At 32.9% G+C, this 13,250-nt stretch overlaps 1 protein-coding gene across 4 annotated transcripts; it reads right to left on the minus strand.

Annotated features, from left to right (window-relative positions):
- Positions 1-4,197: 4,197 nt before the first annotated feature.
- Positions 4,198-12,320, minus strand: LOC110613605 (inner membrane protein PPF-1, chloroplastic). Of its 4 annotated transcripts, none has more exons than XM_021754825.2 (12): positions 11,880-12,320; positions 11,627-11,737; positions 11,415-11,489; positions 11,228-11,288; positions 10,660-10,733; positions 10,435-10,539; positions 8,717-8,824; positions 8,513-8,616; positions 7,793-7,942; positions 7,587-7,713; positions 6,034-6,175; positions 4,198-4,459 (listed from the first exon to the last, which is right to left on the minus strand). In XM_021754825.2, the coding sequence occupies exons 1-11, from the start codon at positions 12,216-12,218 to the stop codon at positions 6,068-6,070; spliced, it is 1,362 nt and encodes a 453-aa protein (XP_021610517.1). In that variant the 5' UTR covers positions 12,219-12,320; the 3' UTR covers positions 4,198-4,459; positions 6,034-6,067. The 4 variants fall into 4 exon arrangements, with proteins under 4 accessions (XP_021610517.1, XP_021610519.1, XP_021610518.1 ...); XM_021754827.2 differs by lacking the exon at positions 4,198-4,459 and adding an exon at positions 4,787-5,027; XM_021754826.2 differs by lacking the exon at positions 4,198-4,459 and adding an exon at positions 5,836-5,871.
- Positions 12,321-13,250: the final 930 nt, after the last annotated feature.

Below are 13,250 nucleotides of genomic sequence, written 5' to 3' on the forward strand. Positions count from 1 at the left end.
GAATGAAATAGTCCTTTAGTTTTGAAAATTGAATTTTTAGTCCCTCAATTTTGTTTCATCAAAATTAAATGTCTCTTTTGACTAATTTTAATTGTTCAATGATAGAGAAAACTTCCAATTGACTAAATTAGCATCTTCCTCATTAATATATCCCTTTCTCCTATTATTTGTAATCTATCTCTTTTTTCATTGATTAAAATAAAATTATTTATTTTAAAAGCTTATTTTATTAATGAGATAAATCTAAGGATAATATTAAAATTTACTATTAATTTTTAAATTCAATTTAATTTATTAGCTAAACTCGTGAATAATTTTAAAATTTTATTTTATTGTCTAAGAAATAAAATTTAAGATATAAATATAATTTTTACAGACCTTTAAATTATTTTGTCAGTAGCTTTTTTTTTTGTTAATAATATTTAAATTTTTATAAAATAGTAAGATAAAAAATTATAAACAAACTTAACTTATATAAAAAGTAATAAAATATTAAAATATTATGTTCATATAGTAAATTTTTTAAAAAAAAAATTAACACGTCCAATTATTCAATTGAATAATCCGGTTACGAATTCTAAAATATTTACAAATGAGCCATCGTCCAAGTTGGATATTTCGAATTGAAGATCCACCACCCAGAATCCCTCGTCAGATGAGATATTATATGAGACCAAGTCAAAACGTGCAAGTCAATAAGTTGAAAATCAATACTCTCCCTCTCTCAGAAACGAGAGTTTTTTGTCAAGGCTGTAGGCCTCTGGTTTTGCCAGAAATACTGGTCGCCCCCTGCCCTTTCTATACAGTGGGTTTGCTCTTTTTTTTTTTAGGTGTGGTTGTAAATAGTTTTTTTGGGTTTATTTCTCTTGTTCTCCGGTGAACTAAGCTTTAGCAAAGGAGCTTTCTTCTTGTGTCCTGTCGGTTTTGTTTGGTTGCTGTTTTGGATTCCTTCATATTTGTTCTTCCACGACTGAAACACGTTGGTGTAGCAAAGCCCTCCTTTCCCTCTCGTCGGTGTCTTTTGACCGGATAGTTTTATTGGTTCTGACGTTGGGTCACTCGGATTGATTGTGGAAGACCAACTTTTCCTTTCTATAAGATCGGGTTCATTGTCAGCTGTCTTCGGCAGTTTTTTCTCTGTGCATGTGTGGTTTGGTAACCCCAATCTAGGCTCCAATTTGCACTTTGCCTTCCCCTGAGTTTCAGTGCGTTTAATAAGCCTTTTTGGCTATTGTTGGGGGTTCTCAAGCCTTAGTGGCAATTGGGCATCTGAAGCAACCAGCGGTTTTCCCACTAGAAGAGATGGTGCTGTGATGCTGTGATATGTTTTGCAGTCAGGTCCTGAGTTTCGGATCCTTGAGGCTTCTGGATTACTGATAGTGTCTAGGTTTCCATTAGGCTTCAGTTCGTTGTCTTTTTTATTATGGACAATAATTTTGATGTTGCATTATTCTGGACTTCCCTTTTGCGCTAGGCTTTGAGCCTTTTATCTAATAAATTTATCTTTCAGCAAAAAAAAAAAAAAGGATAAATTTGATATGTGATTGGTTATTATCTATACTGTCCGTACTTTAAGATCTCAAAGCTTTAAGTGACCATTGGCCATATTTAATATTCTACTAACTTCGTTGTTAATGGTCAGGACTCAACCAATGGTTATCATATAAAATAATAAGCTACTTCCTAAAGCCTTTAAATATAGGATGAATCCGTTCTAGTTAGATATTTGACTTCTTGTGATTGGTTAGAATTGCACACAAAAAAGGAAAACAAAGTTAACACCTCCCCTTTTGTTCCATAATAACTGTCATTTTAGATTTTTTTTTTTTTTTTATCTCAAACGATATGTTGAGATTTATAAGATAATATTAATTTTTATTTTTCATATATATCTTTATTAATTTTTAAATCATTTAATATATGAAAAAAATATAATCATATGAAAGGTATTTTAAATAAATTATTATAATTTTTTTTAATTAAAGCTATTAGTTAATTTTATTGATTTAAGTATATACAGTTTAAATAATGAATATTATGGGGTGGAGGTTGTAATATATAATATTCTCTTGCATTCATGAAGAACATTTTCTCTAAATTTACATTCTATACCATTACAATAGATTACTTAGCCATTGGAGTATCAATAGAGGATTGTGCTCTTCTAGACTCCGTTTGCCTTGCAGATTTGAACCTGCCGTTTTTCACCACTCATAAATTATATTTACAACTTTTATATTTTAACTTGTAATAAATCAGTTTCTATAATCTAATAATAACTAAAAACAAAAAAAATACAGAGAAAAAGAAAATCCTCGTGAGAAATCAATCCTTCATCGATCCTTAGCGAACCAAGACCAGGATGATAAACAGCCGAGGTTCTCACTCCCGACCCAGTTTGTTGCCATTCCAGATTGGAGTTGTGATTAAGTTTTTGTTGTTGGTTATTTTGGATGAGTGTAGTTTAATGGACTTTTAGCTCATATCAATCAGAGATGAATATATTTTAATGGACTTTTAGCTCATATCAATCAGTTCCCAAGAGACCCAAATATACATAGGACGATGGGCCATATTTAGACAGGTGCTACTTGATCATGAGTGTCGAATCTTGTTTTTAATCTAAATCTTACTCGCTGGTTTCCTTCAAATAATTACAGGTCTTATTTAATTCAAATCTCCTATTTTTTAGAAAGTAAAAAGTAACTTACTCGCATAAAAATAAGTTATTTCCTTTGAAACGATGGAAATAGCTTATTTGAAATTCATGAGAAGTTAGATCAAAATGTTAAAAAAAATAAAAATAAAAAAAAATAAATATATTAAGAAAAATTAAAGTTTTTGAGTTAATTTACTCGATCAAACAATGCATTAATTATGCAAATATCCTATGCACAAAGAAAGAGAAATAACACAAAGATCGGTGCTATGAGTGGTCAAAGAGCAAACTTTCTCCTCCTTTAAGCTGTGAATCTTAGATTTGTAGAAGCTTTTGACCTAGAGGATGGTTGTCTTTTTTTTTTTCTCCATATTTTTTCATACTATGCTTTGATTTGGTAGCTTTGTTTTTAATTTTCAGCTTCGACCTAGAGAATGCTTGTCCTTTTTTTTCCATATTTTTTCATACCATATTTTGATTTGGTAGCATTGTTTTTAATTTTGTGGTGGCTGTAATTTTTCTCTTTGATCTCTTCTCTTTACTCCTGGAGTTTCAGTTTGTCTTTCTATAGTTTTTAACTACGGTAAAAGAGAAAGTAGAAAGAGAATATGGTGGCTTCCTGTTCAGTGGATGGTCGAAAATCTTAAGGGAGAGAGCTACTTCTACTGAGAAGCTATCGGGTCATCGGATCAAGTCTTGGTCATTGTTGAGTTTTTAGAGTTTGTGCACGGATTGAGTTCTTTTATTTATTGAGCACTAAAAGCTTATATTAGGTTTTGACCTTTTTTAATCATAAATTTGTCCTCGCCCAAAAAGGACACAAAAGTCTAACAAAAGCATTTTATTGCAGAAAAGAAAAACAAGGCATATGCAAGCAAAGCCGAAAATCATTTAGTTCCTTCTTTTGCTTCAACAATAGACTGCTTAGGATGGAAGAGTAGATTACCTTAGATTCAATTATATCTTCTACTTTGTGGTATTTTTAACTTTTAAAAATTTTTCATATTCTGGAACTATATACACTATCGATTAAGACATCACAAGATAGAAACAAGTCAGTTAATTTTTGGAAAATTAAATTTGTTATTACACGACAGAATAGCTTTCAATAATAAAACTAAAGTTAAATGTTATTACTAAAGCAAATTAAAATTGAAAAACATAAAAGAAACAAACCTAATGACCGACGAAATAAACTCATGCGATGAATGTGGTCAAAATAATCCAAGTCAATTAGTAAAATTTAACAGAATTTCATATATGGGTTATTTCTAGTAGTCATCTCAAAAAAGAAAAGCAAATTTCAGGCATATATAGAAGTAGCAAGCAATTTGAAGTACGCAGTGTATTAATTCCCTTTGACCATACTTTGTCACGTAAGCAATTCAATGTCCAACAAGTATTGGCAAGTCCCAATACCTAAAGCCAAAGGGGATGGCTCATGCACTCAAAAACAAAATAACAGCACGTACTTCAGGACTTTATCATGGATGCAATGATAACCAAGTAATGATAAGAGGGAAGAAGTCAACTCACAATGAGGAGAAAACCGGATTCAATAATCTTACCAAATCGGGCATAGGATTCTCAAGCACCTTTAACATGCAATTCTCATATTATATTCAAGTTTTGCTATGATTATCAGACAAGTATCACATAAAGATATGCTTGAAACTTGTGTAAGCCCACCATTATAGAGATTTTTTTTTCTGTTCACTTAACATGAATCATCTCATGCCCATAATGAGTAGGCAGATTCTCATCCATCTTCTCCTATCATGGCTGCTGCTTGTGGCTTCTCTGCACCATTTTCCCAACCATATCAAGGTTCAAGCTATTGAATCAGGCAAGCCAAGTCTCTTCTACCTTTTCTATTATTGTTTCTACAGGTAAATAGGGTGCAATTCTCCTATTCATAAACTAACCAACAGTGCAATAACCGAAGTTCACGAGTGTATAATATGCCATGCACACTCTAACATGGGAAAAAAAGGTATGCATAACTGTACAGAATCTCCCTAGTATCCCCACAAGTTCTGACAGTGAATTCTATCTTTCTTTTGCTACTATAGGTCATTTTAAATTCAAGCCTGCACAACTAAGATCAAGATTACAAAGGCAAACATCTGGCCATCCTGGGTAAGGAATTCAATATCTCAAAATCCATATTACATTTCTAATACTCTTATTACAGATTATTTATTCGATAACTATGTTTGCACCTATTCAATAAGTAAAGGTTGGGAAGAAGAAAGTTCACAAAACTCCATCTGGGACCAATCCAGTAGGGAATCAAAATCCACCAACTAAGCAATGAATCAATGGATGCACTTCTTCAGCTAGTAGCTAAGAGATTCCTAGTACTCCCCTAAAGTAGATCAGAAAATGTATTAATTTAGGTTCAACAATCTTGATCCCTGAAGTTGTATGCTTGTACAAAGGTGGAACTTATCTTAAGATGCCTAAATTTAAGATCAATATTGTTTAGCATATTATTGATGCCCCCCCACCCCTTTCCCTTTCTTAACTGGAATTAAGCCCCTTCTCCAGCCAAAAAGCCACACCAAATCATATATATCTTTTGAGATTTCTGTTGGTTGAATTCATTCGCTTATGTCCTGTTAGTGGAAATAGGCATCTTTCCAGATACAAGTAATTTCAATAGAAGATGGTTCTCATAAAATGTCTGGGAAGGAAAAGTGAAACACTTAAGCAATACCTTTCTCCATTTTCAGCAAATTATCCAGAGTCTGTTTGGAGACTTATCAGAATTCAATTCAATTAAAAAATTTTTGCCAATTCTTATGTTTGGAATTAAATAATTAAATTCTTTATTACTAAAAGTTTATTCTAAATGAAATAGAAATCAAGCATAATTGTGCAATAATTCAATTAATTTTCCTTTTCCAAATGATTTTTCTTAAAGTAGCAGTATGCTCTTTGATGTGAATTTTGACAACCAAACCAAGCAATATTGGATTTTTCATAGGAAAAAGCATAAGATATCAGTAAAAAAACATGTCAAGATGAAAAAATAGAGTTTAGGAGACAAGCAAAAAAACTAGTACCTGCTAAATGAGAATTTCAGCACTAGAAGATATAGTGATTGCAAACATTACTGGAATGACTAGACCAGCTCTTTTATCAATATCGATGATAATGCTTTCAAGTTAATGTTTCAGAGAAACTAATGCTGCCATTAACTATCAACACTGACATGACAGAAAAGCAAATGCTTCACATGCCATGTGGAATTAAGGGTTTATAATCAGGCATGATCTCCATGATTTCCAATTCATCTTTAATTGAATTAGCCAACATAAAAATGGCACTATATAACAAAAATACATTTTCTAGAGATATACAGGACTCACCGAAAGCTACAATCATCAAATCAGTATAGTTGTTTTATACAGCACGCTTTCTTTTTGACCGTTTGCTTCTCTTTGGTCTAGAAATATCTGGAACCTGTTTGCTTGCACTAGAAGCATATGCTCCTTCTAAAACTTCCTCACCCTGTCAGAGATTTCACTAGTTATAAACTAGAGTTCAACACAATTTCTAATAATAATAAAAGTTGCAGTTGCTCATCATACAATTAAGATAGGGTCTATTTAGACCTTGACAGTGTTACTGTCTTCAACAAAAAACCTACCAGATCCCTCAATTCATGGACATCTTTCCTACCATATTGAACTTGTTTATGATTGTTTTGACTCTTCAAACTTTGATTATATGAAGCTTCAACACTATTATATTAGATTCTCTTATTACATAAGTCTCTCCACTTATTCCAATTTGTCTTCAGTTCTAGTGAGAAAAGAAAAAGGAAAATCCCTTTCATCCATTGTTATTGAGGTTCATCATGGATTTTGAAACTGAGGGATTCACTTTATGGAAGCAAAGAGTTGCACATGAATAATGTTCCACAGCTCAACGTGCTTGCAAAAGTACTTTTATTTACACCATCATATAGCTCAGTTCTGTACTTCTCCACTCTTTGATTTCATAGTAAGGTCAATCACAGTCCAATTGTGGAGTGTGGAACCCACAACGTGCTGCCAGAAAATTAAAACAGCAAGGGCATAGCTATCCTGTCCACTATCTGCTTCTCATACGTTGTATTAATTCGCAGAATCTTAGACAGTGGGTGGATGAAAAGGAAGACTACCCAAAGAATTTTGAGAGAAATTTTTTATTCTATTCCAATTACTTTGATCTTTACAAGGTTTGAGTATTTTATACGCAAAGAATCAACTTAAATTAGGAATATTTACAATAAAAATAAAATCCATATAATCAAGCCTTATAATCATGCGTAATTAGAATCCCAAATATCTGAATCCTCCTAATTAGGAACCTTTTATGTTGGTCAACACTACCACAGTTATTTATAGCAACAAAAAGAGCATTGCATAAGAAATTTTAAATCTTCAAATATATGGTTCCATGAGAACCTCTTATTTAATATAGTAAACCAGCATTAAGAGTCTTAACATGAAAGTAGTACTCCCTTTGTCCCACAAAGATAGACTTACTTTTCTTTTTCACCCATCCAAAATTATAAGCCATTTTCCTTTTTAAAATAATGGGTTATTTACTAGCTTTCTAATATGCCCCTATTTAATATGCATTGAAAGCGTAACATTTATTGGTTTCAAGAACAATTTAGTAACATGAGTTATTTAATTTTTAATGAAACAATATGAATAGAGGACATACTAAGAAAAGACTAAACAAAATTTATGCTTTAACTATATTTTCTTAATCCATGTGAAAATAGAAGTCTATCTTTGTAGGATGGAGTATTTTGTTTAGCATGATCAGGAAGTAATGGCAAGTTCAAGGAGGTTGAACTTCACAATTATAGAAATAATGACATGTTATAGGTGGTTCCCCAGCCTGAAGAACTAGATTTAGGATTTACCTTGTCCTTCGTCTCTTCATCCGAGTCCTCATCAGAACCAGATGCAAAATCCAGAGTCTGCATCTCTTCATCTGCTATTGCCTTGCTCAACTTTTTCCTCTTCTCTTCGTCCTTCAGCTTCCTGAACCTGTCAACCACAATCCTTGTTTCCTACACAATTCTGAAGTAGCTGAAACAAAAACAAATCACGTAAACAGAACACTGACCTATCACCGGCCTGTGCTGGCTGTGAAGCTGATCGTTTTGCACGTCCTGCAGTGATGATTCCACTTGCATTTTCATTAACTACAGGCTTTGCACCACCTAATTTGCGTAACCATACCTGTTGGGCTGTGCTGAGGACATTGTTTGTGAACCTAAAAATCACACAACAAAAGTTTTTGAATTAATCAACAAAAGAAGAGCGCTACACATGCCTGTTTATAGGTCCAAGAGAAAAGGCTAAACAAGGATAAAATATGTCTAACACCAAGCATTGTGACTGCTTGAATATTTGAAATGCCAGCACAAGTTTCAATTCAAGCAAATGTGAAGGTATTGCTTTAGTAAGGGGAAAAACCAACATACGACATATGCAAAACCACAGAAATGTACAAAATAGATCATGCAGGAAATTTAGATTAATGATAGATATTATAAAAGATGACAATACATGCCCAAAGGAATGAAAATAGTAAAGCAATGCCAACGCATCAACGATTGTTTCCGCGATCAAGATTATGTATAATTTTTCAGGTACATGAACTGAAAGCATAAATACAAATAATAGAAAGGCAAACATAAGAATTTTCTAATTTCTGTTAATAATACCACAACAAAAGAAGTACTGCCAGAAATATAAGTCCACTTGATATCAATTAAACTTGCAGATATGACACTCATATAAATTCAATTGATGTCAGTGATATGGTTGATGAGAAACCAACCAGTAAATTGATAATCCTGATGGCACAGACAAGGAAAAGTAACCGATCATGAGAGGAAGAAACTTGAAAACAAGAAGAGTGTTCTTTTGAGCTGGATCATCTGTCTGTCTCAGAAAAAGGGGAAGAATTCAAGGTTTCACATCGCATTGGAATAATAAAATTCAGGAAAAAAAAAACGCAAGAGAGCTATCATCAATTTTCTACCTGGGGAGGTTTCATGATCTCCATCGACACGTATTGGGAAACAACAAGGAGCACAGGCAAAACCAGGTAAGCTGCAGTGTCATGCCAGCCCAATGGTGGATGGCCATCCTGCATCATTGACATATATTGGATCACCAAATCTGATCCAGAGCTTATGAAAGAAATATAACCATGCAGGACCTACCTAATAGCAAACTACAGCTTTAACAAGATCCATCTATTTGCTATTTGGTGGGTAAGCATATATACCACAATTGAAATGAATTAAGAGATCACTGCAGCCAAAATAAAAAGGCACTAGAAGTTGTCCAAATGATAGGCCAAACCAAAGGGTAACCTTGATTTTCCAATCCTTTCAAAACCATTTTCCTCACTTCTTTCAGCTGCCAAGGTTACATTCATCAACCACAATATACTTTTGACAATCAAAAGAAAAAATGTGGCGAAAGAAAAAAAAAAAAAAGAAAAAAAGAAAAGAAAACAAGGAAAGGTATTGAAGTAGTATCAGTGGATATAATTTAAAATAACATTACATGTACAATTGAGAAGTTCGGATTTCTATTATTCAAGAAATATTAGTAGTATTTCTAATAGTTTCTATTATTATTATTATTATTATTATTATTATTATTATTATTATTATTATTATTATTATTATTATTATCATCATCATTATTATTTGGGAAGCAGTATTTAATTATTTAAGAAGTTTGTTTTGATTTGTATCCCTAATTAGTTTCAATAATAACTAGTTATTTAGGTTCTATTATCAGATTTTTATTATGATATTTTTATAATTGATAATTAATAAAGCTTGAGAATTAGTTTTCTAGAGAACTTATTTCTCTTGGTCACTTTTGTTTTTCCTGGTCTAAATCAATTTGTTACAGAGCCTATTTGATCTTGCCTGTGAACAATCAAACCCTTTCTGCTTGTGAAAGTTTCTTCCGAGTTTGAAAAGAAAAGAGCCTTGCAACCAAAGAAGAAAACAGCATTATCACCTCCCATTCACCACCACCATTGTTTGGGCTTCAAAACACCACAACACCACCTCAAATAGACCGCACAGCACCATGCAATGCGATTGGTACCCATCTGCCCTCCAGACATTGCCCGAAGGCCAAGATTCATCCAGGTCAATTAGCAACCTAAACCACAACCCAAAGACCTCCCTGGAGCTTCTCTAACCACCAACCATCCTATTACCTCCATCAGAAACTCCTTATGTTACTTTATCATTGAAAATATGACAGTCAAGTCACTGATCCATTTCTTCAACCAAGCAAGCTCAACTCGTTGTTGTGCTCTTTGCCCCACCTGATTCTGTTGTCCTGCTTCGCGAAATTATCGTGCCATGTAAGACATATCCAATGGATGAGTTTCAGGCTTCAAAGGTTATAACCAAGACTAAGCAACTATCCTCCAAAAATATCTTTGAAAAAACAATAAAGTAGAACTAAAAACCACCAACTTAATTATGATGACTTTGAAGACAAGCACAGTTGAAACAAACCACAAGTGAATCTACACTGAATATACCACAAAACAATATCTATCTAAATTTCATAGACATGTGCTTCATTTAAAGCAGTTGAGTTACACAGACTTGCAATCATGTCAAGCTTTTTATCTAGATCTAGGAAGAATTGCAATGTTAATGTAGATAAAAGTAGAAGACAATTTAACTTCATGACCTAGGAAATATAGAGTTTAATTACCACAAATGGAAAAAGCCATGAAATGCCAGATCCACTTTGTCGAGCTGCAATTGTAGTTGGCCCACCCAATGACGGAATCCAAAAAAAACCTTCTGTCAACAGCCCCTTTGGAAAAGTAAAAGGAAGTTGGCAATGATCAACAATAACTCGTGTTAACATATAGACTGATATGGATACACTAATCACCATCAACAAAAGATGATGATGAATCAACCTCTTCATTACCTCATTTGCAACATTTGAAAGAGCTTGATATAGACCAATCCAGACTGGTATCGTAGCCAAAGTTGGAAAACAACCTGGAGTGAAATGTTATTAAGCATTTCCACCATTAAGCCCAATGCACAATTCTAAATATTGACAAAACTGAAGATAGAAATATTGTATAACTTAGTAGATTTGACATGCCATATGGGATAAGATAACTGTAGTATAAAAATAAATTAAGAAATAAAGAAAATGACAGAAGCAAGATCTCCTGAGATAAGAATGAAGAAAAACAAATACTAAATGCCAGTACAGCAAAAAGTAAAAGCATAATAACGATGATGTTAATGTAATCTAATGAACAAGATTGATATAAAAAGAATAAACACTTTGTCATTTATTCATTTAACCACTATTTCAAAACCAACTGCCTTTTATATGAAGAATAATTTACAGGGAGTTAAAAGCAAGGGGACAAACTTTAGATACCAATGTATATAAGTTCTTGATCAATCTGCAACAAAATTTAATTAATCAAATTTCAAATATGGAAAACAAAGATAACTTCAGGAAACCATTTAGTTACCTGCTAATGGATTAACCCCTGCTTGCCTATAGAGACGTGATGTCTCAAGTTGTATTCTCTCCTAGAGAGAGATAAACATAACCCAATTAATCAATGAAGAATCAAAATATCAAAAAAAAAAGGCGTGAGCTCAAGCCCAACCTCTAAATTCTATAAAAAAATCAATACAAATGCAAATGTACCGCACCTGATTCCCTGCATATCTTTGTTGAATGGCTTTTATCTTAGGTTGAAGGTTTTGCATAGCCAATGTAGATTCCACCTACATAGCAAAAGAGTATGTTAATCCACCAGCAGCATTCTAGACAGTGGGTAAGAACAAACATATATTTTTCCAAATATAATTTAACAAGCAAATGAAACTTTTTTCTTTGTAAAGAAAATAGATATGAAACTCACTTGCTGCTTGGTTAAAGGTAAAGTAGCAACTTTCACAACAACAGTGAGCAAAATAATTGCAAAACCATAAGCATAAGGTACATGCACAGCAGAAAGCCCATCCTTCAACACCTGAACACAAAACGAAAAACAAAATTAGAGTCGAAATATCAATTCTGTTTCGTAAAACATTCATTATCCTTCAAAAAAATATTAAATAAAATAAAATCGCACTGTAATCATACAATTCACAAAGTAACCTAAGCAAAATTACCTTAAGGACGAATTCCATGGATTCGGAGATAAACCCGAACCAACCTCCATTCTTCTGCACAGCAGCATCAGTTGAGCTGGAGGCAGCACCACCAGAGGCCGAATCCGCTGCAACAGCCGCATCAGCAAGTGTATAGAGGAGGCTTTCAGCTCTAGTAACAATAGAAGTGAAATCAATCGAGGAGGAGTCTAACTGAACAATTGGAGGAATCTCGTGTAGACTGAACTTGACTCGAGTGGACATGAATCTCCGGTTAGGAAGCGTGTGAAGGCCATGGCGAGAGAGCGAGGAGAGTGGTGCGCCGATGAACGGCGGAGAAGAAATTAAGGTTTTCGCCATGGAAGATAGAGACTACGACGAGAGAGGGAAGGCTAAAGTTTCATGAGCGATAGAGGGAGTGGTGGAGATGAGACGTTTAGCAGGGGAGCAAAGAATAGAGAATTATCCCTTTTTTTAATTTATACATGGGATTATGTGACGGGGCAAATTAACCACCAAAAGGGCAGAGCGCGCTTTATTTATCATTTAATTTTTGGTGCGGTTATTAGCGAATGGTTGAGATCCACGTCGATAGGCTGAGGATTTTTTGTGGTCATTTGCGTGAATTTAAAATAAGATTAGTGAAATGTTTCTGACAAAAAAAACAAAGATTAGTGAAATGCTCTGCTGTTAGTGGAGATTCTACTAGGGCTCGAGGTGAGAGTATTCGGTTCAAACCGAAAAAACCCACTGAATCGAATTGATTTAAAATTTTAGTTTGGTTTTTAATATATTTCACTTCGGTTTGATTTTTAATTTTAGAAATTTTGGTTATTTCGATTCGATTTGGTTTTGATTAGAAAAAAATCGAAAAAACCGAATCGAACCGATTAGTAATAATAATATATTTTTTCAATAATACAGAGAAATTAAATTATATTAAAATTAAAATATTTTAATTAAATTTTAAAATATTAAAAATAAAGTGTAAAAAATAAAAAAATTATTAAAAATCGAAACCGATCAAACCGAACCGAATCGAACCGAATCAGACCGGTTCGATTCGGTTCGGTTTCTGACCAAAATCAGTTCGGTTCGATTTTCATAAATACTGAAATTTCGGTCTTCGATTTATTCGGTTCGATTTGATTCAGTTTTAAACCGAACCGATCGAATGCTCACCCCTAATCAGGGCTCGTACAATAACTAGCTAGATCCTCCATTAAAATAATAATAATAATAATAATAATAATAATAATAATAATAATAAATTTACTATTTAATTTCTATATTAAAAAAATTATTAATTAATTTATTAATTTTAAAAATTTATTAAAATATTTTAAAATTTTAAAAAATTTACTAATTAATTTTTACATATTTTATTATTTA

The sequence above is a fragment of the Manihot esculenta genome, chromosome 4 (genome assembly GCF_001659605.2).
Source record: "Manihot esculenta cultivar AM560-2 chromosome 4, M.esculenta_v8, whole genome shotgun sequence".
NCBI lineage: Eukaryota > Viridiplantae > Streptophyta > Magnoliopsida > Malpighiales > Euphorbiaceae > Manihot > Manihot esculenta.

Bases quoted from the DNA above. Each gene is read 5' to 3' on its own strand.
- LOC110613605 (XM_021754825.2), bottom strand. From the start codon at position 12,218: ATGGCGAAAACCTTAATTTCTTCTCCGCCGTTCATCGGCGCACCACTC. The intron at 11,738-11,879 runs GTAATTTTGCTT...TTTTGTGTTCAG, and splicing joins CCATGGAATTCGTCCTTAAG to GTGTTGAAGGATGGGCTTTC. The intron at 7,943-8,512 runs GTTGGTTTCTCA...TGTGATTTTTAG, and splicing joins TCAGGATTATCAATTTACTG to GTTCACAAACAATGTCCTCA.